The following is a 23,281-nucleotide window of genomic DNA, read 5'->3' as shown; positions in this document are numbered from 1 at the left end:
TCAAAAGTAGGGAAATCCCCAAAAGTGCATTTAGTGCAAGTAAAATCATTTGAGAAAATTGTCGCAACTCCACCTCCTCTTTTCTCCTGTCTAATGGAATATAGGAAACTGTAATTAGGTGGAGAAGCCTCTAACAATGTGGCGGAAGCAGCAGATGACAGCCAACATTCAGTTAAAAATAAAAAGCTTAGGCCATGTTTAGAGATAAAATCATTAATATAAGAAATCTTCTTGTTGGACAGTGATCTTATATTTAAAAGTGCAAAATTTAATATATTAGGTCTCTGGTGGGTAGAGACAGATGCTGTCTGATTAATCTTTATTAGATTATGTGGGTTACTACCCGTAACTATACTGGATCTGGGACCAGAACGGCAGGGTCTGTCAGTAATGTGGGTAGGAATGGAAAAACGAGATTGACCGGACGTGACCATGTTTCGCACGGACGAGTTAGAGTTAGTTAGTTAGTTCAGCCCTGATATTGATAATCTTATCCCTAAAAAATCCGAAGGGTTTCCGAAAATCCCGAAAAACGCAGCAGTGTGCAACCAGCTTTAGTCTGACGGACCAAAAGTCAGGCATGAGCGTCCAGCGTACGCTGCAGATTAAATGATAGTGAGTGATTTCCAATTGTACTTGGATGCAGATTGTCTCGGCTATAAAAGGCTTCACGAGCCCAAAACAGGTGGAAATTGTGGACATAATTTATATTGCATGAGGAGCAGACAGCTTGGAGCCAATAATGCAGGTCCAGTAACCTGCTGAAACGGCTCTCTCCTCTGCGCAGCGGCGGAATCGGACCTGATATAAAAATGCGTTTCCCACAGCTGAGGAGCAGGTCGAGGATGTTTTTAAAGTTTTTCCGAGTGTCAATGGACTGTTTATCATTTACGCCTACATGGAGGACAATCTTGCTGATCGTGGAAGGAAGAGATGCTGAAATGTTTAAATATCTCAATACATAGATTGAACACAAAAAGTAACTCAGGATTGTGATCGTCTCCCAAACAACAATAAAATAAGATTGGGTTGTCCCAGAGGTGAAATGGCCCTTTAAGTTTCCTTTCTTTCACTTGTTAATGGCGTGTTTGGTAGGGCATATGGGTCATTTAAAGTAGGCTTATGAAAAAGAATCCAACACAATATAATATAACCGAGTGCCGCGCTGCGAGCTTGTAGATCTGCTATTTTTGAAAAATTGTGAAAATTTGAATCTTGACCCGATTCTATAAGTGTCTTTTGAATCCTAAGATTTTTTGAAAAACCTATATTTCTATGTCGGCAATCTGGCCAGCCATCGTCAAAGAAAATTTCCTTTTCACTCAACTGGAGCTGTCTGTTCTTGAGAGACTGCTATGTTAGTGGTTCTCAAACCTTTTCATGTGAAGGACCCCCAAAATGACATGTATTTGGCCACGGACCCCCATCTCAAAATATTCAGTTCCAGGGACCCCCCCAGAAGCAAAATTTGAGTTACAAATGTTCGCTTTGAAAATACACATATACAAGATTTGCACACATTTTCATGACTTTAAAAAAAATAGCAGATCTACAAGCTCGCAGCGTGGCACTCGGTGCCGCGCTGTGAGCTTGTATATCTGCTATTTTTCACTGGTTAAAGCATTCAATAATTTTAGGCCTAAATGGGTTAAAAAAAAAAGAGAGAACACAACAAAAATCACTTAAACACTTCTTTATTGTTCACATGTGTTTCTAGACTCCTCTGGGTGTTTTGAAGTTCATTCCGATAGTTGGCTGGGTGACTTGAAGGTTGGAAAGGCCACCAAAGTCCTAGGATAAAAAAAGTATTCTAGAGTTAACTTGCATAATACAGTACATCATAAGCTGTGGACAATTGACTAGCATTTGGACAAACTGATATCTAATGGTCTCATTTGCACCGTCATGTGCCTTAAAGGGGAGTGACAGCACAACTTTTGATCACACAAATTAAATAATTGTTCGACCGATTAAATATTAAAATGGACAGAAATTACTGCAATAAAATACTGACGGCCAGAGAGAAGAAAAAAAAAGAGATATGTCCATGGGTTTACTCTAAAAGTGTGAAAACCATTTCAACGCGTCTATAAGACAATACTTGCAGAGTTTTAAGTAATAGCCAAGAAATACCTTTTCAACTGCGCACACACACAGGAAAAGTAAATGCTTACGTAATATAATAAAAAAAAGACATATATTCTAGATTCATTAAGTGAAATCAAGTGGTTAAATATCTGAAAACACTATTAAATTGACAAAAATACACAGATGATTGCAATCAAACAATGAAACTATATGGAATCTACGAAAAGGTTGTGGGGGTCCCTGCTTCATTTCTCTCTCAGCTAAGGGGTCCTTGGCCTGAAAACGTTGAAGACCACTGTCATATAACATTGAAAGACAGACTGTTATGGAAATGATGTAAATTCCTTGCAAGAACTGGATGGCCGCGCGTGTTTCCTAAACCCACCGGGATTGAGTTAAAACCCGCCTCACGGAAACGCCCCTCTCAATAATCTCGAGCAAAACAATACTGTAGGCCTACTACCTACCGACCCATTGCAATAATACACACAGCATAATATGCCCAAAGCCATACCAAACCAACAATTTAACTGATAATCAGTAAGAGTTTTTATTTTGAGCACAGTATAGTGACAAATTAATAGCTTTCTCACTCAGTACGTTTTTCTCTTTAGCAAAGTTACAAAGTTTTCCCTTTTTTAAGCACACGTGGGGGTCGTCCTAGTGTATTTCCACAAAGCCAGTTTAGACTGTTGTTCTGGGGCCACAGTTGATAAGGCAGAGAGCTCTCCAGGCCTTGGCCTTGTGGTGTTTTGCACAGACTTCCACAGAGCCAAGCTTGTAATCTGCATGGCATTAGCAATCACGGTAGCCAGATAAAACGACCTCTTTTCAAGTCGACCTTAGTCGCGGAAAAGTCACTCGGGAAGTGTCGACCCCCATTCTAGGAAATCACGACCTAAAAAATTGGAAGTGTCAACCCCAGTATAGGGAATCCCCGACCTCATGAAAATCAAGAAAATTGGAAATCTCATCCCCCATTATATGAAATCCCGACCCGAATATTTTCTCCCAGCACGCAGCAGCTGTGTGAGACACAGAGGGGAGACTGAGAGGGAGAGAGAAGTTTAGGCGTTCTCTGTTTGAAAGAGAAAATATTATAACCTCTCTCTCTCCCCATCTTTCATTGCTGTGACTCATTTACACAGTTATTGTCCACGACATTGCAAGCGGCGCGAAGGCCAGCGGACAGGGCCGCGCGGCCGGCGGAGCGCCGCGCGAGTTACGAAGCCGTGGTGAATGCAATCGTTATTTATGCCCAGGCCCTGGGCAAGCGCACGATAAACGCCATGATAATTGGGGTTTGGTGCACCTCGCGCGGTCCAAGTGACTACAACGGAGCGCTCCCTACGTCCGGTTCAGCCAATCACAAGCTCAAAATGAGCCCGGGGGCGTGGTTATCCATCTTTCCCAGTGGGATCCATAATCACGCGTCTCTCTCCCCCTCTCTGTCTCCCCTCTGTGTCTCGAAAATATTCGGGTCGGGATTTCATATAATGGGGGATGAGATTTCCAATTTTCTCCTGGGTGGGTTTTCTCTGGTCCTGGGATGACTTCTCCCAACCCTAGGTTGACTATTCCGTGCCCTGGGATGACATCTCCAATTTAAAAAAGGTATGACTTTGAAAAGGGATGACTCTTCTGGCATTCGCAATCACAAGCTGGGCCTTGGGGTCAGATGGTCATCAATATGAAATGATAAAAAGATGATAGCCTATAAACCACAACAAAATACCTAACAGCATTCATAAAAAAGAAAGCCTGAAACACTTTTCTATTTGAGGATAATCTGAGTCCCCAGAAGGTATTTCTTTCGCCACTAGGGGGACAACTTTGGTCGTGTGGAGATGTCGCCATGAGGCATACATGGGCAACTAGCGGCCCGGGGGGCCACATGCGGCTGTGGTGCACCTACGTACAGAGAGCGTGGTCTCCATACTGTAGGTAGGGCAGCAATTCAGGAGACCAGAGTTGGTGTTAGCTAGACCTAATCCTGTACCTGGCTTAAAGTCCTGCTCGCAATTTGGTGTTAGGGGAGTTTCTCACCTGAACTGAGTCAGTGGGTCCCTAGACATGAAAAATCACGAGGTGCTCGTTCGCCATAGTGGCACGAATGGCGCAATGGCCATATCAAATATGGCTGCCATCGGCTATGATGAAAATCCAACTTTTCTGTTTCTGGGGCTGGTGCAATAATCCAGCCCCTCTTTGACTATGGAGTCCACGTATGGTATCGTGACGCCCCACAAGCCCTAAAAACTAAACTCCAAACAGCCCAAAATAAACTAATTAGGGTCCTGCTTAACCTTCCCAATCAGACTCACCTCACCGCTACTCACCAGTTAAGAGTGGGGTGGCTCAGAGTAGATGACAGAGTACAGCAACTTGCAATGGGCCTGGTGTACAAGATACACTACACCACTATGATACCCAAGTACCTGTCAAAATACTTTATAAACGTTAAGGATGTCCATAATTACAACACCAGAGGCAGTGCCACAGATCACGTTCAACCCAGAGTCAACTCAAAGAAAGGGTCGAACTCGTTCTTCTGCTACACCACAAAAATGTGGAATGCCTTACCGAAGGCCATAAAGGAGTGTGGATCACTAGCATCCTTTAAAATTGCCCTAAAAAACCACTTACAGGCAGCAGCCGTTCACAACTGGTAAAAACCTAGCCCAACCCTACCCTCCCTGCCCCTTCCTTGTATATACTGTACATACTGATTGTTTAGACTTACTGTTACCTGCCCCTTCCTTGTATATATTGTATATACTGTACTTACTGATTGTATAGACCTACTGTTTTCTTTTTTTCTTTACATATCTACTGCATAGTACTGTGTTCTATTTGTCTGTCATTCAATGTTATATGAGATACTTTAATGGTTTCCTGTTGAAATAAGCTTAGTCTTTTCATGGATCTCCTTTTAGTAGACCTTGTACCAGTGAACTGTACCGTAATGAATCTGTACATTTTCCTATGCAAACTTCTAATAAAGCCTTCAATCAAAAATCAAATCAATCAATCAATGGGTATATATGCACATGTAATACCTCTATTTGGACTAATTGGGGTGTGGGGAATTCATTTCTGACATTGTTTTGACCATTTTGGGTGATCTGGACCTCGAAAAGGTCATGGTCAAGGTCATTTTGCTATTCCGAAGACCGTGGCCATAACTTGGCCATTGTTAGGAGTAGTGCAATAGGTCTAAATCAACTAATTCTGACATGTATAATTCATTTCTGACATTGTTTTGACCATTAAGGATCATCTTGCCTTTGAAATATCAATGTCAATGCCATTTTTCAAAAACGATTTTGTTCATTACTTGCACTTTTATAGTATTTTTTCATAAGTTTGTTTTGTTTATTACAAAATACATACTAGTGAGAAATACAACAAGTAAACATCCCCTTTAACTTTAAAGTGGGGTTTTACATGGGTGTTTAAATGAGAAAATAAGACCATTTAAGAATAAAAGTGACAAATAAAATCACACAACAAAATCACACACAAAAAGAAATGATCATTTCCCTCAAAGTGCACCATATTGTGATTGTGTGCATACAAGTTGGTATGATGTGTTTTTACAGGATGGATTTGTCATTGTTCCATGGCAAAATATGATGCACAGAACTCCATCAGCAAGGCAGTCATATCGTCGAGTGTCACGCTTCAGACATGGCAGGAGTGTACTTAAGTCAAAGTGCTCCTCCCATCCATCAGAGCTTGACATTGCCTTTTTGAGGCACTTGTCCTTTGGACAAGTATATTTCCCATTAACTTGTCCGGACACAAAAGTCACTTCCGTCCGGATAAAAATGTTATACATTGAAATAGAATTAATAACAAAAGGACTGCTAATGACCCCCCTTGCTCCCTCCACTCCATAGTCTGGGCAGTCCATAGTCTGCATACAGCACAAAGCTGCTAGGAGCGCCACAGAAAAAGTGATACCAAGAGCCACTTGTCCTCATTTTTAATGCACGGACAACAGGACATGCCCTGTTCCATGTTCCATTGGTTCTAGTCTTTCCTCAGGTTCCTTGGCTGTTGCAAGCAGGTGGCAAGAAATGCACTAGAAAGGTGCCTTGTTGGTCTCAGCAGTTGTACTTCTCTGCTACCAATGCTGTGTCTTGTTCTGTCAAGGTCTTTGCCTCTACAAATTTGTTAGATATTGTACTCGGTCAGAAGCCATAACTGCATGTTTAATCCTCACCTGGCCCATGCAGTAATCTCCTGTCTCCAAGGCATAGGCCTACAGTATGTGCCTTGATCACTGTCTTAGCTATTGGTACTCAAAGATGAGAGACTGCTTGATGCAGTGGAAGCATGTGCTGATTCTCACCAGTGCCATACTGCTGCCAAATCTCCTTCATCCCCAGCTTGGAAATATGGGGTGTAGTATAGCAGTTATGCGAAGGAGACAACAACTCTCTGGGGTCCGCTCATAGTTCCCATTATTCCGACCATTAGGTTAGTGAAGGTTAGGGATAGGCTTAGTTATAATGGAGTCAGTAAATGCAGTCATGCACCATGTGTCAGCCTTCTCAATCCTTTTCAAAATGTCTGGGATCTCTTCTCCACCAGCCGCCTATGTCATCATCACCAGAGACAACAGAGCTGACAATGGTAAATGGACTGCATTTACAGTATCACTTTTCTCCAAAGCGCTTTACTATGTATTTCACATTCACCCATTAACACACACATTCACACATACATTCACACCATGAAGCCATGCAAGGTGCTCATCAGGAGCAGTTAGGGGTTCAGTGTCTTGCTCAAGGAACCTTCCATACATAACCAGGAGGAGCCGGGAATTGACCCTGGAACCTTCAGATTCCAAGGCAGCTGTTCTACCTACCTACTGAGCCACTGTCGCTCAACAATGTGGGTAGCATTGCCACAGGCTTGATTGGACACCATATTCGGAACACACAGCTGGTGTTCTCCTCAGACACCCAGAATTTGTAAAGTTGCTGAGGGATGGGTGCGTCTGTCGACTCTGTTAGCTCTGATGATAAGGGGCTGGTGGTGAAGATATCCCAAAGATTGAACTAGAATACTAGATTGAGGAGGATGACACCAAGCTGGTGGTACATGTGGAGTCAACTGGCCATTATTACTAAATCTATCCATAACCCTAACCTAATGGACGGAATAATGGGACGCCAGGATTATTAGTGGACACCAGAGAGTCATACGTCATAACATGACTCGCACAGAAACAAGGCTGCATTGACTTCTATTCTATGCTGAAACATAAAAACAGCTTATGAATAAGGTGCAAAGAACGCCAGGGAAGCAGGCGACACTTTACCGCGATGGTCAGCCCCAGTTTGAATTTTAGTTTCGCGAGTAAACAAATGGATTATCTTCCTCAATCGTCAGTGGACACTCACGTGCACATGCATGAAGCTTCAAAATAAAGCGTAAGTGAACGACGGCAGCAGCAACAGCTAGAAATGTTAGAAACCTTGGCTTCCATTGTGTTAATGCTATACTACACCGCATACTTCCAAGTACTGGGGATGAAGTAGATCTGGTAGCAGTATGGCTCTAGGGGCGCAGCGGCACATGCTTCCACAGCGTCAAGCAGTCTCTCATCTTGGAGCACCACTAGCCACGACAGTTATCAAAGCACATATGCCTTGGAGACTGGAGATGACTGCATGTGCATGGGCCAGGTGGGGACTAAACATGCAGTTATGGCTTGGCTAGAATATCTAACACATTTTTGAGAGGCAAAGACCTTGACAGAACAAGACACAGCATTGGTAGCAGAGAAGTACAACTGCTGAGACTAACACGGCACCTTTCTAGTGCATGTCTTGCCACCTGCTTGCGATAGCCAAGGAACCTGAGGAAAGACTAGAACCAATGGAACATGGATGGATGCAAGGAACACTTAGATACTCGACAGCTGACTTGCTGATGGAGTTCGGTGCATCACATTTTGCCATGGAACAATGGCAAATCCATCCTGTAAAAACATACTAACTTGGAAGCACACAATCACAATACTGGTGCACTTTGAGAGAAATTGTTATTTAATTTTGTGTGTGCTTTTGTTGTGTGATTTTTGTTGTGTGATTTTATTTGTCACTTTTATTCGTAAATGGTCTTATTTGCTCATTTAAACACCCATTTAACCCCCCCCCCCTTTAAAGTTAAATGGGGATGTTTACTTGTATGTATTTCTCACTAGTATGTATTTTGTAATAAACAAAACAAACTTATGAAAAAATACTATAAAAGTGCAAGTAATGAACCAAATCGTTTTTGAAAAATGGCATTGACATTGATATTTCAAAGACAAGATGATCCTTAATGGTCAAAACAATGTCAGAAATCAATTATACATGTCAGAATTAGTTGATTTAGACCTATTGCACCTGTTTTTACTCCTAACAATGGCAAGTTATGGCCACGGTCTTCGGAATAGCAAAATGACCTTGACCATGACCTTTTCGAGGTCCAAATCACCCTAAATGGTCAAAACAATGTCAGAAATGAATTCCCCACACCCAAATTAGTCCAAATAGAGGTATTACATGTGCATATATACCCAGAAACAGAAAAGTTGGATTTTCATCATAGCCGATGGCAGCCATATTTGATATGGCCATTGCGCCATTCGTGCCACTATGGCGAACGAGCACCTCAGTGATTTTTCATGTCTAGGGACCCACTGACTCAGTTCAGGTGAGAAACTCCCCTAACACCAAATTGCGAGCAGGACTTTAAGCCAGGTACAGGAGTAACCAGTGTTTCTCAAATGTGGGTAAGCGTGCTGCAGGGAGTACTCGAGAAATGACATAGTACCAGGCAACTGAGATGTTTGAATGTTGTTTGAATGCAACTTATTGATATGAAAACTGGACTGAAATGTTTGGCCACAGTACCCAGGGGGCAAACCAGCCTTTTTTTAGGAAACCTGCATTTGCCCCGACATAAAAAGTTGTCCACCAGAAATATTATCTATGACCCAGTAGGATCACAACCTATATGGACAACCCGGTCAATTTGTACAACAAAGTCCAATATGGCCGCCTCAATATTAGTTTTAATGGGGGGTGAATAGGGCAACATTTTAAACTGAGGGATATTTCCACGAAACTTCACAGGTTGATCAATGGTATACATATGAAATTCTTTTGTATTGCAAGTTTCCATGAAATCCAATATGGCCTTCACAATATGGCCGCCATAATGTAAGGACCCAGAAAATAGGTTTTGCCTCTAACTTCTGAACCAGATGAGCTAGAAACGCAAACTTGGTGTCTATTTCATGGTGTCTGACCATGGGAGACTCAATGGAATAGCTCATTTTATTATTGGGTGTGTCTGGACCTTTATTGTGCATATTTGCAAGATGGTGGATTCCCAAAATAGAGCTTTAACATAATTTCTACCATGATTGTTGACTGCTTTTGCAAATACAAGCAATATGAATCCATTTGCTAAGATTTATGGCACAGAAGGGACTTATACCTGTATTATTCTTGAGTTTGCATGTTGTCAAAATGGCTGTAAACGAGATATTATATTTCCTATCCGATTCTACTGTAGTTGTAGCAATGACTTCAGATAAAATCAGAGACCAAAACAATGTATCTTAGAGATTATTTTTTTATTAAAAATAAATAAAAAAAGAGAGAGATTATCTCAATGAAATGAATGCAACTGCCTTTTTGGGTCTTTCACACATAGACATGCACATGCTTTCCAACAACTTCAGCTTCAGGGAAATTATAATGAACACATGATTAAAACAGGCTGCATTATAATGCAAATAATTGCTAGTCACTATCACTGTCATGTGTACCTATCCTGCTGCATCTTGTCTCCAGTCCTTGGCAACGACACCCAAAGCAGCATGCAATTCCCTTCTTCGCACATTAACAGTTTTTCTGGCAGCCTTTGATACAGCTACATGATATTGCCTTGTCCATTGATATAGGCCAGGCTGGCTCTGTAGATGGACAGGGGACTGCCTTCCCATGGCGGCAGCATGATATAGGCATCTATATCATGCTGCCACCCACCTCCTAGACCTTCCAGAGCTGTGGGTGAGAACAGAGCAGGATGCATATCTTCCTATCCATCACATGGTCTCAGCCCTTGGACTCGCACAGTGTCGTGCCCTGCCCTTTATTCACAGCCTGAGTGGCAGAGATACCACCAGCTATCCCCTTTTCACTGGAAAGAAGGCATGGTTCAAGACCAGCATGGGTCTAGATCTCCCTGCACTTCAGGAGTTTGGTGAAAATTCCTCTTATTCCCTCTCAGAGGATGTCAAGAATCAGGCTAGAGACCTCACAATAGCTGTATATGCATCAAAAGCTGACCATTCGGAGGACTTTGACCTGGCAAAGCTGAGTGTACAAGTTCCTAAATAACCGATCAACCCTGTTGAAGCTGCTGCCACCTACAGAAAATGCCTTTGGCCTGCACCTGAAAAGAGCTGCTCTTGCAGCCATAATAGATAAAACTGCACACATCGCGAAGCCAGACATCCCTTGCTTCACTGAATATGGATGGTCTCTCAGTGATGGGAAGGCAGTCCCCTGTACATCTACAGAGCCAGCCTGGCCTATATCAATGGACAAGGCAATATCATGTAGCTGTATCAAAGGCTGCCAGAAAAACTGTTCATGTGCCATCCATCCATCCATCCATCTTCAACCGCTTATCCGGAATCGGGTCGCAGGGGTAACAGTTCCAACTGAGACTTCCAGATTTCCTTATCCTGCGCAACTTCCTCCACTCCCTCTGGGAGTATACCGAGGCGTTCCCAGGCCAGTCTGGAGATATAATCCTTCCATCTGGTCTTAGGTCTGCCACGGGGTCTCCTCCCAGTGGGACGTGCATCGAGGACCTTCCTAGGAAGGCGCTCGGGGGGCATCCGTACTAGATGCCCGAACCACCTAAGCTGACTCCTTTCCAAGTGAAGGAGCAGCGGTTCTACTCCAAGTCTCTCTCGGGTGATTGACCTTCATGTGCGCCATTTTGACAACATGCAAACTCAAGAATAATACAGGTATAAGTCCCTTCTGTGCCATAAATCTTAGCAAATGGATTCATATTGCTTGTATTTGCAAAAGCAGTCAACAATCATGGTAGAAATTATGTTAAAGCTCTATTTTGGGAGTCCACCATCTTGCAAATGTGCACAATAAAGGTCCAGACACACCCAATAATAAAATGAGCTATTCCATTGAGTCTCCCATGGTCAGACACCATGAAATAGACACCAAGTTTGCGTTTCTAGCTCATCTGGTTCAGAAGTTAGAGGCAAAACCTATTTTCTGGGTCCTTACATTATGGTGGCCATATTGTGGCGGCCATATTGGATTTCATGGAAACTTGCAATACAAAAAATGTTCATATGTATACCATTGATCAACCTGTGAAGTTTCGTGGAAATATCCCTCAGTTTAAAATGTTGCCCTATTCACCCCCCATTAAAACTAATAGGGGCTAATATTGAGGCGGCCATATTGGACTTTGTTGTACAAATTGACCGGGTTGTCCATATAGGTTGTGATCCTACTGGGTCATAGATAATATTTCTGGTGGACAACTTTTTATGTCGGGGCAAATGCAGCACACCTTCCTTTGCCCCCTGGGTACAGTGTTGAAAATAAATCTGCTCAGGAGGAAATGTTTCAAAGTTTCAAACTCTCACTCCCTTTCTTATTTGTGATGTTATATTCTTGAAAAGGGGGTCATCGTGGCATCATATACCACTAGTTGTGGTTTTAGTTGCAGTTATAAGCTAAATGTTGTTGGGTAAAGGGGGTACTTGGATTACAACATCTGGGAAAGGGGACACTCAAGCCAAGAGAGATTGAGAAACACTGGGCTAAAGACCACTCTCTCACATGGCATGTCTGTAGTCAGGCCAGGGGGGCTCACTGCATTAACCAATGAATGACCACTGAAGTGACCCTCAAAGGACAACTTTGTTTTTTTACAACAAGGGTTCATATTTTAGAATGTAATAAAAGAATATAAAAGATGTGTTTAAATTGTTTCATTTACTTCTTTCTATTGTTATAGAGATTCTTATTTCAGTGGTTGGGGGCAAGTGGCTAAATGTCATTTTACACAGAATACGACCATTCCCAAGATACAACGCAACCTTTCATGGTTGGATGTGACTTATGGGGGCTAGAAGTGTTACTGTAAATAGCAGTAAAGAAACTGCTGGCTTATGTCTAAAAATACATATTTAGCCACTTGTACGCATGCCCCACATTTTAGCACGGTAAACGCAATAAAACAATAGAACGAAGCAAATGAAAACATTCTAACACTCACTTTTTCTTTTCTCCAATTACAATCTAAAATATGAACCCTTGTTGTAAAAAACAAAGTTGTCCTGATCTTAAAATATAAACTTTGAGCACAACATAGATGTTATGCTCCATATTAGAAATGTTGTCCCTGATTATTCAGACGTTTGTCTGGCAGTAAGCACAGCTGCAAAAAAAACAACTTTTGCACTTAAATGGCAAACTCCACACTCTGCCCTTTAACCACTGGAAATTGAAGTTGTACAAATGGAGCTTCTACAGCTACATTAAATGGTGCTAATAATCAGAATTTTAGTATTTCAGCATGTACTAGTGATGCGTTTTTATGCGTTAAAACACATCACTAGTTCATGCTGAAATGTTAAAATATCTCAAAACACAGATTGAACACAAAAAGTAACTCAGGATTGTGTGGATTGTCTCCCAAACAACAATAAAATAAGATTGGGTTGTCCCAGGGGTGAAATGGCCCTTTAAGATTCCTTTCACTTGTTAAGAATGGCATGTTTGGTAGGTCATATGGGTCATTTAAAGTAGGCTTATGAAAAAGAATCCAACACAATATAAGGGGCCAAAATGCTTGGGGTACCAATGTAAAGATTGTCACTGTACATGACTGGTGCACTGCACATTTAGTGCAAGGTCATTCTTTATGGACAAACTACTGACTGCACATTAAGCCTGAACACATTATGACGCAATATTTTATGCTTTAACTATTGAAAAATAGCAGATATACAAGCTCACAGCGCGGCACCGAGTGCCGCGCTGCGAGCTTGTAGATCTGCTATTTTTGAAAAATTTGTGAAAATTTGAATCTTGACCCGATTCTATAAGTGTCTTTTGAATCCTTCTAAGATTTTTTTAAAAACCTATGTTTCTATGTCAGCAATCTGGCCAGCCATCGTCAAAGAAAATGTCCTTTTCACTCAACTGGAGCTCAGTTAGTCTGTTCTTGAGAGACTGCTATTAGTAGGGCAGGAGAGAGGGGTCTACCAGCACCCCAATGACATGTTTTCGAAACCTGTTTTTTTTGGACCGTTATGATGTCTAGTTATGATTTCTGCTTGTTGCCGTCGCCAACTAAAACCCCATGGGGTTCATTTTTAGCCTTTTCTCACAACTATTCCCGATCTGAACCATACAATGGTCATAACAGAAAATGCCATAACGCTTGATGTAAACAACCTACAGGGACAAATGAACACACTTTTCTATATGATTTTGACCCAGGGAATTCATTAAAGTGGTTATTTTTAACATGTATGCACATCTTGACCCTATTTCAGGACAGAAACGGTGAAAAATAACCCAAAAATGTTCAAAACACGTCTATACTTCTCTTTGTACAGATAAATTAAGGTGTATTCTTTTGATACCACAGGATTTTTAGGACCCTTATGATGTCTAGTTATGATTTCTGCTTGTTGCCGTGGTCAACTAATGTCCCATGGGGTTCATTTTTAACCTTTTCTCACATATCCCCAATTAGTGTGGGGATTTAGGGGAGCAAATGCTAATTTCGTGCAATTTTGACTTAAAGCGCGAAATTTTGCACAGATGTAGCCCAGGGCTTGCTCTAATGATTTAGCTAGGGCGCCCGAGTCTGCGACCTTCGGGGTCGCCACAGCGGTCAAATCAAGTTGGGCTTCCATTGACTTTCTATACAGGAGGAAAATACCCAGAAAAAGATTTTTTTTCTGGGTATTTAAGGAGGATCTGAGGGGTCTAACTAGGGGTTTGTCATGATGCTGAATCCATTGCAGGCATTTGTTTTGCACAAAAAACATTCTGTGGGCTAGAAATGGCCTCAGAAAACAATACACGTATGGGTGAGTATTCATGTTAGTCGGAGGCCTTAGGGTTTTTTTTTCTTGTGCTAATCAGTCTAAAAGTTCAAAATTTTGCACAGATGTAGCTCAGGGCATGTTCTAATGATTTAGCTAGGGCGCCCGAGTCTGCGACCTTCGGGGTCGCCACAGCACCCACACAACTCTGAAAAGTGATGACTCATCACTTTATCACTAAAGTCGATGGGAGCCCAACTTGATTTGGCCGCTGTGGCAACCCCGAATGTCGCAGACTCGGGCGCCCTAGTTAAATCATTAGAGCATGCCCTGAGCTACATCTGTGCAAAATCTTGAACTTTTAGACTGATTAGCACGAGAAAAAAAAACCCTAAGGCCTCCGACTAACATGAATACTCACCCATACGTGTATTGTTTTCTAAGGCCAGTTCTAGCCCACTGAATGTTTTTTGTGCAAAACAAATGCCTGCAATGGATTCAGCATCATGACAAACCCCTAGTTAGTCCCCTCAGATCCTCCTTAAATACCCAGAAAAAAAATCTTTTTCTGGGTATTTTCCTCCTGTATAGAAAGTCAATGGAAGCCCAACTTGATTTGACCGCTGTGGAGACCCCGAAGGTCGCAGACTCGGGCGCCCTAGCTAAATCATTAGATCAAGCCCTGGGCTACATCTGTGCAAAATTTCGCGCTTTAAGTCAAAATTGCACGAATTTAGCATTTGCTCCCCTAAATCCCCACACTAATTGGGGATATGTGAGAAAAGGTTAAAAATTAACCCCATGGGACATTAGTTGACCACGGCAACAAGCAGAAATCATAACTAGACATCATAAGGGTCCTAAAAAACCTGTGGTATCAAAAGAATACACCTTAATTCATCTGTGCAAAGAGAAGTATAGACGTGTTTTGAACATTTTTGGGTTATTCTTCGCCGTTTCTGTCCTGAAATAGGGTCAAGATGTGCTTAAATGTAAAAAATAACCACTTTAATGAATTCCCTGGGTCAAAATCATATAGAAAAGTGTGTTCATTTGTCCCTGTAGGTTGTTTACATCAAGCGTTATGGCATTTTCTGTTATGACCATTGTATGGTTCAGATTGGGAATAGTTGTGAGAAAAGGTTAAAAATGAACCCCATGGGGTATTAGTTGGCGACGGCAACAAGCAGAAATCATAACTAGACATCATAACGGTCCAAAAAAAACAGGTTTCGAAAACATGTCATTGGGGTGCTGGTAGACCCCTCTCTCCTGCCCTACTATATGTTAGTGGTTCTCGAACCTTTTCATGTGAAGGACCCCCAAAATGACATGTATTTGGCCACGGACCCCCATCTCAAAATATTCAGTTCCAGGGACCCCCCCAGAAGCAAAATTTGAGTTACAAATGTTCGCTTTGAAAAATACACATACAAGATTTGCACACATTTTCATGACTTAAAAAAAAAATAGCAGATCTACAAGCTTGCAGCGCGCGCTGCGAGCTTGTATATCTGCTATTTTTCACTGGTTAAAGCATTCAATAATTCTAGGCCTGAATGGGTAAAAAAAAAAAGAGAACACAACAAAAATCACTTAAACACTTCTTTATTGTTCACATGTGTTTCTAGACTCCTCTGGGTGTTTTGAAGTTCATTCCAATAGTTGGCTGGGTGACTTGAAGGTTGGAAAGGCCACCAAAGTCCTAGGATTAAAAAAAAAGTATTCTAGAGTTAACTTGCATAATACAGTACATCATAAGCTGTGGACAATTGACTAGCATTTGGACAAACTGATATTTAATGGTCTCATTTGCACATGCCGTCATGTGCCTGAAAGGGGAGTGACAGCACAACTTTTGATCACACAAATTAAATAATTGTTCGACTGATTAAATATTAAAATGGACAGAAATTACCGCAATTAAATACTGACGGCCAGAGAGAAGGGAAAAAAGAGATATGTCCATGGGTATACTGTTACTCTAAAAGTGTGAAAACTATTTCAACACGTCTTTAAGACAATACTTGCAGAGTTTTAAATAATATCCAAGAAATGCCTTTTCAACTGCACACACACACACACACACAGTGGAAAAGTAAATGCTTACGTAATATAATTCGAAAGAAACGAAACTTTCATATATTCTAGATTCATTAAGTGAAATAGTTCAAACCCTTTGTTTTAATCTTGATGATTACGGAATTTACGGCACACAGCTCATGGAAATGAAAAATACATATTTAAAATATTCGAATATTACATAAAATCACAAAAAGGATTTATAATACAGAAATGTGTCGACCATCTGAAATTATGTTAAGACTAACAAAGCCCAGGTTTGCTTTGATAGCAACCATGAGCTCATCTGTATTGTTGGGTCTGGTTTCTCTCATCTTCCTCTTGACAATACAACATAGGTTCTCTATGGGGTTCAGGTCATTCGACTGGTCAGTCAAGCATAGTAATACCATGGGGTTCAGGTCATTTGACTGGTCAGTCAAGCATAGTAATACCATGGGGTTCAGGTCATTTGACTGGTCAGTCAAGCACAGTAATACCATGGGGTTCAGGTCATTTGACTGGTCAGTCAAGCATAGTAATACCATGGGGTTCAGGTCATTTGACTGGTCAGTCAAGCATAGTAATACCATGGTCAGTACACAAGTTACTAGTCGTGTTGGCACTGTGGGCACTGCACTGCTGCTGGAAAAGGAAATCAGCAACTCCATGAAGCTTGTGAACAAACGGAAGTGCTCTAAATTCTTATAGTAGATGGCTGCATTGACCATGGACATAAATTAACATACTTTTCAGATGGTCCGTATTTATATACGATAAATCCTTCTTTGAGTGGTATGGAACTTTGCTTTTCATGAGCAGTATGTAAGGTTTGAAATATTTCACTTTATTCCTTTTTTGATGGACCTGTGTGTTGTGTATGCAATATTTATTTTCCCTCACTTTTGGCAAGGTTGTGCTCTCAATGATGGGAATCAACAATTTAATAACATGTCCTTTAAATTCCAGCAGACTGGACATACTGTATTACTTTTAACCTCTAAACTACCAAACAAATCATTCAGACGCAAACAAGCTTTGCTTGTTAGCTTGGCTAACCAGGTTTGGAACTCTTCTCTGGTCTGTAAAAATTAATAGTTTCTATGCATGGTGCGGATCATTAGATCACAAATGTTACCAGTGATAAAGCCAATCAAAAATAGTTCCACACTTACCAGCAACTTCAACATCTCCTTGGTGTCCGGATCGACCTCAATGAGCTCCTGGTCTAGAGCAGACACCTGGCAAAACAAGATAAGTAGTTTAGCTTGTTTCATAGCCCTCCCAATCTGCTACGTACAAACATGCTTCTTAATTCAGCAGATCAAAAGATGAAGCTATAAAAGTCTTTCTCCCTGTTAAGTCTTACCACATCTTAGATTAAGCTGCTGGTGCTACAACAAAATCGAAACATGAAAATAATGTGGTTACCAACTTTATTTTGCAGCCGTTTACCATCCAGGCCTAAGAAAATGTAGCACCTCTTCCAACATGATCACTGTGGTAAGTGGAGATGAGCAGGGTGGGCTGACAGAGTATATTTCTACAGACAGGTTGTGTCGGTTCAGTTCAAGTCCCATCAGTGCATTTGTAATCAACACTGTACGTGTACGGACTCCAGCTCCGGTAAGGCGTGCCACTAATTCAACTTCCGGGCACTTCACAGTTCCATGGACTGTTATTATGGACCCCCTGGCCACAGCTGCAGATCAAGACTAGTGTGACTACAGACAGGGCCTCTTTATGGAGCACGACTGTGGGATTGCAACTATATTATATATATACTGTAGTACTGTATATTATCTTACCATTGTTATACTATACCACAGTATAAAACTATCTAACATATTGATACTAAACGTATCTCCCTCTCTATCTCCCTCTCTGTCTCTCCACTCTCCTTCCCCCACCGATACGATGGAGGCAGATGGCCGCCCACCCTAGACTAGCCTCAGTCTGCCTGACATTCCTTCCAGTTACGTTTTTAATTGCCACCATCGCAACATTTCTTGCTCAGGGTGGGACAATGTGTATGTATGCAAGTGTCTTGAGTTGAGACAACTAGTTATGATTTGACACTTTAATAAAATGTAACTGATACAGACCTCTGGGACATAGTTATCCCTCCTCTCTCGCTCATCCTCTTGGAGCTTGATGGAGATGCCTCGCACCGGGCCCCTCTGGATGCGCTTCATCAGATGGGTGACGTAACTGAGAGACACAAACTACTACTTATTACACGGACATGGACATTTCCCCCAGCATTCACCTCTCCATCCTTCTGGGTTAGTTCCTTTCTTAAGTAACCCGTCTTTTCAACACTATTGTACCGTGGAACATCTGACGATTCTCTCTATGTACTGCAACAATAGACAATATAATAGTAGACCTACACTAAGTGTTGACACAAACCTCTGGTTTAATCAGTGACAGCAAATCAAAAAGATCCTACAGCCATGCTGTATTCGAAAAAACAGACAAAGCACATATTTACCCGAAACAAAAAAAAAGCACATATTTACCCGGCAATCTTGTTGCGCAGAGGTTTGCTGGGGATGATGGCGATCTCCTCACACACCCTCTTGTTGGTGTGGAAGTCATTTCCCAGGCGGGTGTAGTACTTCTCTATGATGACCCTGGCAGCCTTCTTAATGGTCTTGGTCCTGACACGACCCTGAGGGCAACGGCAAATGCAACATTAGCCGATATCTAGGGCTGTCACAATTATTATTACATAATCGTCTAATCGTGATTATTTTTCATTATCGGCATAATCGTTTCCATGTTGAAAAATGTTCATATATATTTTAGTGGAAATAGCAGATCTACAAGCTCACAGACGCATTGTGAGCTTGTAGATCGGCTATTTCCACTATCGATGTTCTTTTTTAAGTGTTAAGTTGTCAAATATCAAATTTCTTTGTATATTTAGGTTATGTGTCATATCTACAATGTCCAACTTAAAAGCCTAAAAGCCAAACAGAAATATAATTGTCAACGACAAAAATACAATTAAATCGTTAATCGCAATTATTTGAGTGACAATTAATTAATCGTCACGTAAAATGTCATAATCGTGACAGCCCTACCGATATCATACCAGATTAATGCACTTGAAAAATGACACATTTGCTCAGATCTAATCTAAGGGGGTCTTTAGATCTAATCTAAGGGGGTCTTTCCAGGCCTTATTTCCTATGAACATTAACAAGCAGAGCATGCATAATACATACATACAACCCCAAAGTGGTTCTCAAATAATTTAATTTAAAATGACCCGCATAACTCTAAAGCAAGAGTCCTCCTCAGACGTACAGGGGGGCCTCCAAACCTACGTGAGTGATACGATACAGTATATGTTCTTACTTTAACCACTTGGAACCCTAGTATCCCTATTCTGAGGGTAACATTGGCCGAAGATAGCAAATGTACAAGCTCACAACGCCTCGCAGGCAAAGAGGTTTGACATAGAGGGAATAAGAGTAGACCAAATGTCTGAAAAAATACATTAACATGAATCCACCATGATAGTGCTGTCAACAAATCTATGAAGCTACTATGAAATCTATGAAATAGTTTAATCAGCAACACAATTCTATACAACATGTAGTGTGGGGTCCCTGCTTCATCTCACCCAGCTAAGGGGTCCTTGGGCTGAAAAATGTTTAAGCCCCCTACTCAAGATTTACAGTTATGTGAGGGTCCATTTGGAATCCCCTCGAGGAATCTTGAGGGTACCAGGACCCCACTTTGAGGACCACTGCTGGGGGAACCCTAGTACCAAACTGCAGTGCACAAGTGCAATAACTCAATTGGTTCTCCAAGTGTGGTCCAGGGACCTCCAGGAGTCCTTGAGGGCGTTCCAGGGGGTCCCCAGCTACCGGTAAATGATAATTAGGAACCAAATGGATCCTTAATGGTCTGTAACTCAAAGAGAGTACAAACGGAACCAAATGGACCCGGTCAATTTTCTTTTAGTCAAATACCTTCTGAATTCCAGAATTTCTACATTGCAGTAGGCCTATTGATATTTGTACTTTTAAAATGAGTTTTACACCACAGCATCAAGGACAAGCAGCCTCGGATCAAGACGGTCATTGCTCTATCACAGTCATGTTGTTGTATCAAGGCTACATGCTAACCAAGAGGCTAAGTAACGTTAGTGAACGTCTTGCAGACAGTTTACAAGGTACATAATTCATCAGACAGATCAATAACATATTCCATAAAGCCCACACAGGTTGGTGGTCATCTTGTTAAACACACACAGACAGTAAATCGTCAGTAGTACGGGTTCATGGCTTTTCGACGCTTGAATGTGTCGCGACGCCTCGGTGTTACCAGTGTTCACCGGTTCAAGTTAAATGTGAATAAATATGTACATTCGGCTCGCATAAAACGCGTGTTTAACAAAGCATTCGGATAAGCAACGCGTTCTGTGTGCACGCCGATGCTTGTAGACGTTGGATGAGCGGCCAGAACATGAAGATTGAGACGGATTGAGAGGTGATAATATTTCTGGGGTACCCACCATGTTGGCTTGGACTGGTGGAAGAGAGCACAGGAAGTTGTTCACGGAAGTTTATAGCGAACGAACCGACAGGCGACGAGGCGTCGCCGAATGTAACATCGCCCACTAGCGGTGGAGGTCGGCAACTGCCCTACAGCATTGATTGATTGATTGAAGACTTTATTAGAAGTTTGCATAGGAAAAGGTACAGTTTCATGACGGAACAGTTCACTGGTACAAGGTCTACTAAAAGGAGATCCATGAAAAGACTAAGCTTATTTCCACAGGAAACATTTTAAGTAGGCTATCTCATATAACATTGAATGACAGACAAATAGAATACAGTACTATGCAGTAGATATGTAAAGAAAAGAAAATTAAAGAACAAAAAAAAGAAAACAGTAATTCTAAACAAACAGTAGGCCTAAGTATATACAAAGAAGGGGCAGGGGAGGGTAGGGTTGGGCTAGGTTTGTTTTTTTACCAGTTGTGAACGGCAGCTGCCTAGTGTTTTTTCAGGGAAATTTTAAAGGATGCTTATGGCCTTCGGTAAGGCTTTCCACATTTTGGTGGTAGGCCTATAGCTGAAGAACAAGTTTGACCCTTTGTTGGTTTTGACTGGGTTGATCGTGATCTGTGGCGCTGCCTCTGGTGTTGTAATTATGGACATCCTTAACGTTTATAAAGTATTTTGCCAGGCACATGGGTATCTTGGTGGTGTAGTGTATCTTGTACACCAGGCCCATTGCAAGTTGCTGTACTCTGTCATCTACTCTGAGCCACCCTACTCTTAACTGGTGAGTAGCGGTGAGGTGAGTCTGATAGGGAAGGTTAAGCAGGACCCTAATTAGTTCAGTGGTTCTCAACCTGTGGGTCAGGACCCCCAGGGCCCAGGGGGGTCCCCAAATTATTTTGAGGGGTCTCCAGATGATTAACTTTGTGTGCAAACATTTTTTCCCCCTCACTCAACAGTAAACAAACCAACATAAAGTTTAAGTGTAGCTATAGAGGATATTTGCACATTTCTAAAGTGACAATTTAAGGACTTTTAAGACCCTTAATACCTGTAAAATGAAAAATTCAACATTGGCCAAATTGTCAAATATTAGAAGCAGAAATTGTGAAAATAGCAGATCTACATGCTCACAACGCCTCGCAATAGAACCAAGTTATACAAAATGTAATGCCTCAACTTTTAGTGCTTGTCAGGGTGGTGGGGTCCCCAGTTAGAATATGATTATTTTGGGGGTCACGGCCTGAAAAGGTTGAGAACCACTGGCCTAGAGAGCCTGCGGTGGTGGAAAAAAAAGTGCTCACATATTTTACTTAAAAAGTAAAAGTATCAATACTGCATTGTAGAACTACTTTTACAACTAAGTAAAAGTCCGGGAATTCAAAATGCACTTTTACAATATTGGCTTCAAAATGTACTTAAAGTACCAAGAGTAAAAGTGGGCTGCATTATACAGAATATCCCATTTCAAGTTTTCAAATGTAACAATCATTTGAAAATAGAAGATCTACGAGCTGTACATACTTTATTAGAAGTTTGCATAGGAAAAGGTACAGTTTCATGACGGAACAGTTCACTGGTACAAGGTCTACTAAAAGGAGATCCATGAAAAGACTAAGCTTATTTCCACAGGAAACATTTTAAGTAGGCTATCTCATATAACATTGAATGACAGACAAATAGAATACAGTACTATGCAGTAGATATGTAAAGAAAAGAAAATTAAAGAACAAAAAAAAGAAAACAGTAATTCTAAACAAACAGTAGGCCTAAGTATATACAAAGAAGGGGCAGGGGAGGGTAGGGTTGGGCTAGGTTTGTTTTTTTACCAGTTGTGAACGGCAGCTGCCTAGTGTTTTTTCAGGGAAATTTTAAAGGATGCTTATGGCCTTCGGTAAGGCTTTCCACATTTTGGTGGTAGGCCTATAGCTGAAGAACAAGTTTGACCCTTTGTTGGTTTTGACTGGGTTGATCGTGATCTGTGGCGCTGCCTCTGGTGTTGTAATTATGGACATCCTTAACGTTTATAAAGTATTTTGCCAGGCACATGGGTATCTTGGTGGTGTAGTGTATCTTGTACACCAGGCCCATTGCAAGTTGCTGTACTCTGTCATCTACTCTGAGCCACCCTACTCTTAACTGGTGAGTAGCGGTGAGGTGAGTCTGATAGGGAAGGTTAAGCAGGACCCTAATTAGTTCAGTGGTTCTCAACCTGTGGGTCAGGACCCCCAGGGCCCAGGGGGGTCCCCAAATTATTTTGAGGGGTCTCCAGATGATTAACTTTGTGTGCAAACATTTTTTCCCCCTCACTCAACAGTAAACAAACCAACATAAAGTTTAAGTGTAGCTATAGAGGATATTTGCACATTTCTAAAGTGACAATTTAAGGACTTTTAAGACCCTTAATACCTGTAAAATGAAAAATTCAACATTGGCCAAATTGTCAAATATTAGAAGCAGAAATTGTGAAAATAGCAGATCTACATGC

General features: G+C 41.4%; 1 protein-coding gene across 2 annotated transcripts; it reads right to left on the bottom strand.

Moving 5' to 3' along the window:
- Positions 1–1,678: 1,678 nt before the first annotated feature.
- LOC308288209 (small ribosomal subunit protein eS17-like) lies at positions 1,679–20,835 on the bottom strand. Of its 2 annotated transcripts, none has more exons than XM_080729581.1 (5): positions 20,802–20,835; positions 18,793–18,944; positions 18,376–18,481; positions 17,446–17,511; positions 1,679–1,791 (listed from the first exon to the last, which is right to left on the bottom strand). In XM_080729581.1, exons 1-5 carry the CDS (start codon positions 20,802–20,804, stop codon positions 1,714–1,716), a joined length of 405 nt encoding a protein of 134 aa, XP_080585707.1. In that variant the 5' UTR covers positions 20,805–20,835; the 3' UTR covers positions 1,679–1,713. The 2 variants fall into 2 exon arrangements, with proteins under 2 accessions (XP_080585707.1, XP_080585706.1); XM_080729580.1 differs by lacking the exon at positions 1,679–1,791 and adding an exon at positions 15,801–15,914.
- Between the last annotated feature and the right edge of the window lie 2,446 nt (positions 20,836–23,281).

Source organism: Nannobrachium achirus, assembly GCF_963921795.1.
Source record: "Nannobrachium achirus genome assembly, chromosome: 7".
NCBI lineage: Eukaryota > Metazoa > Chordata > Actinopteri > Myctophiformes > Myctophidae > Nannobrachium > Nannobrachium achirus.
Note: the sequence above shows the minus strand (reverse complement) of the source record. Positions and strands in the feature narration are given on the sequence as shown.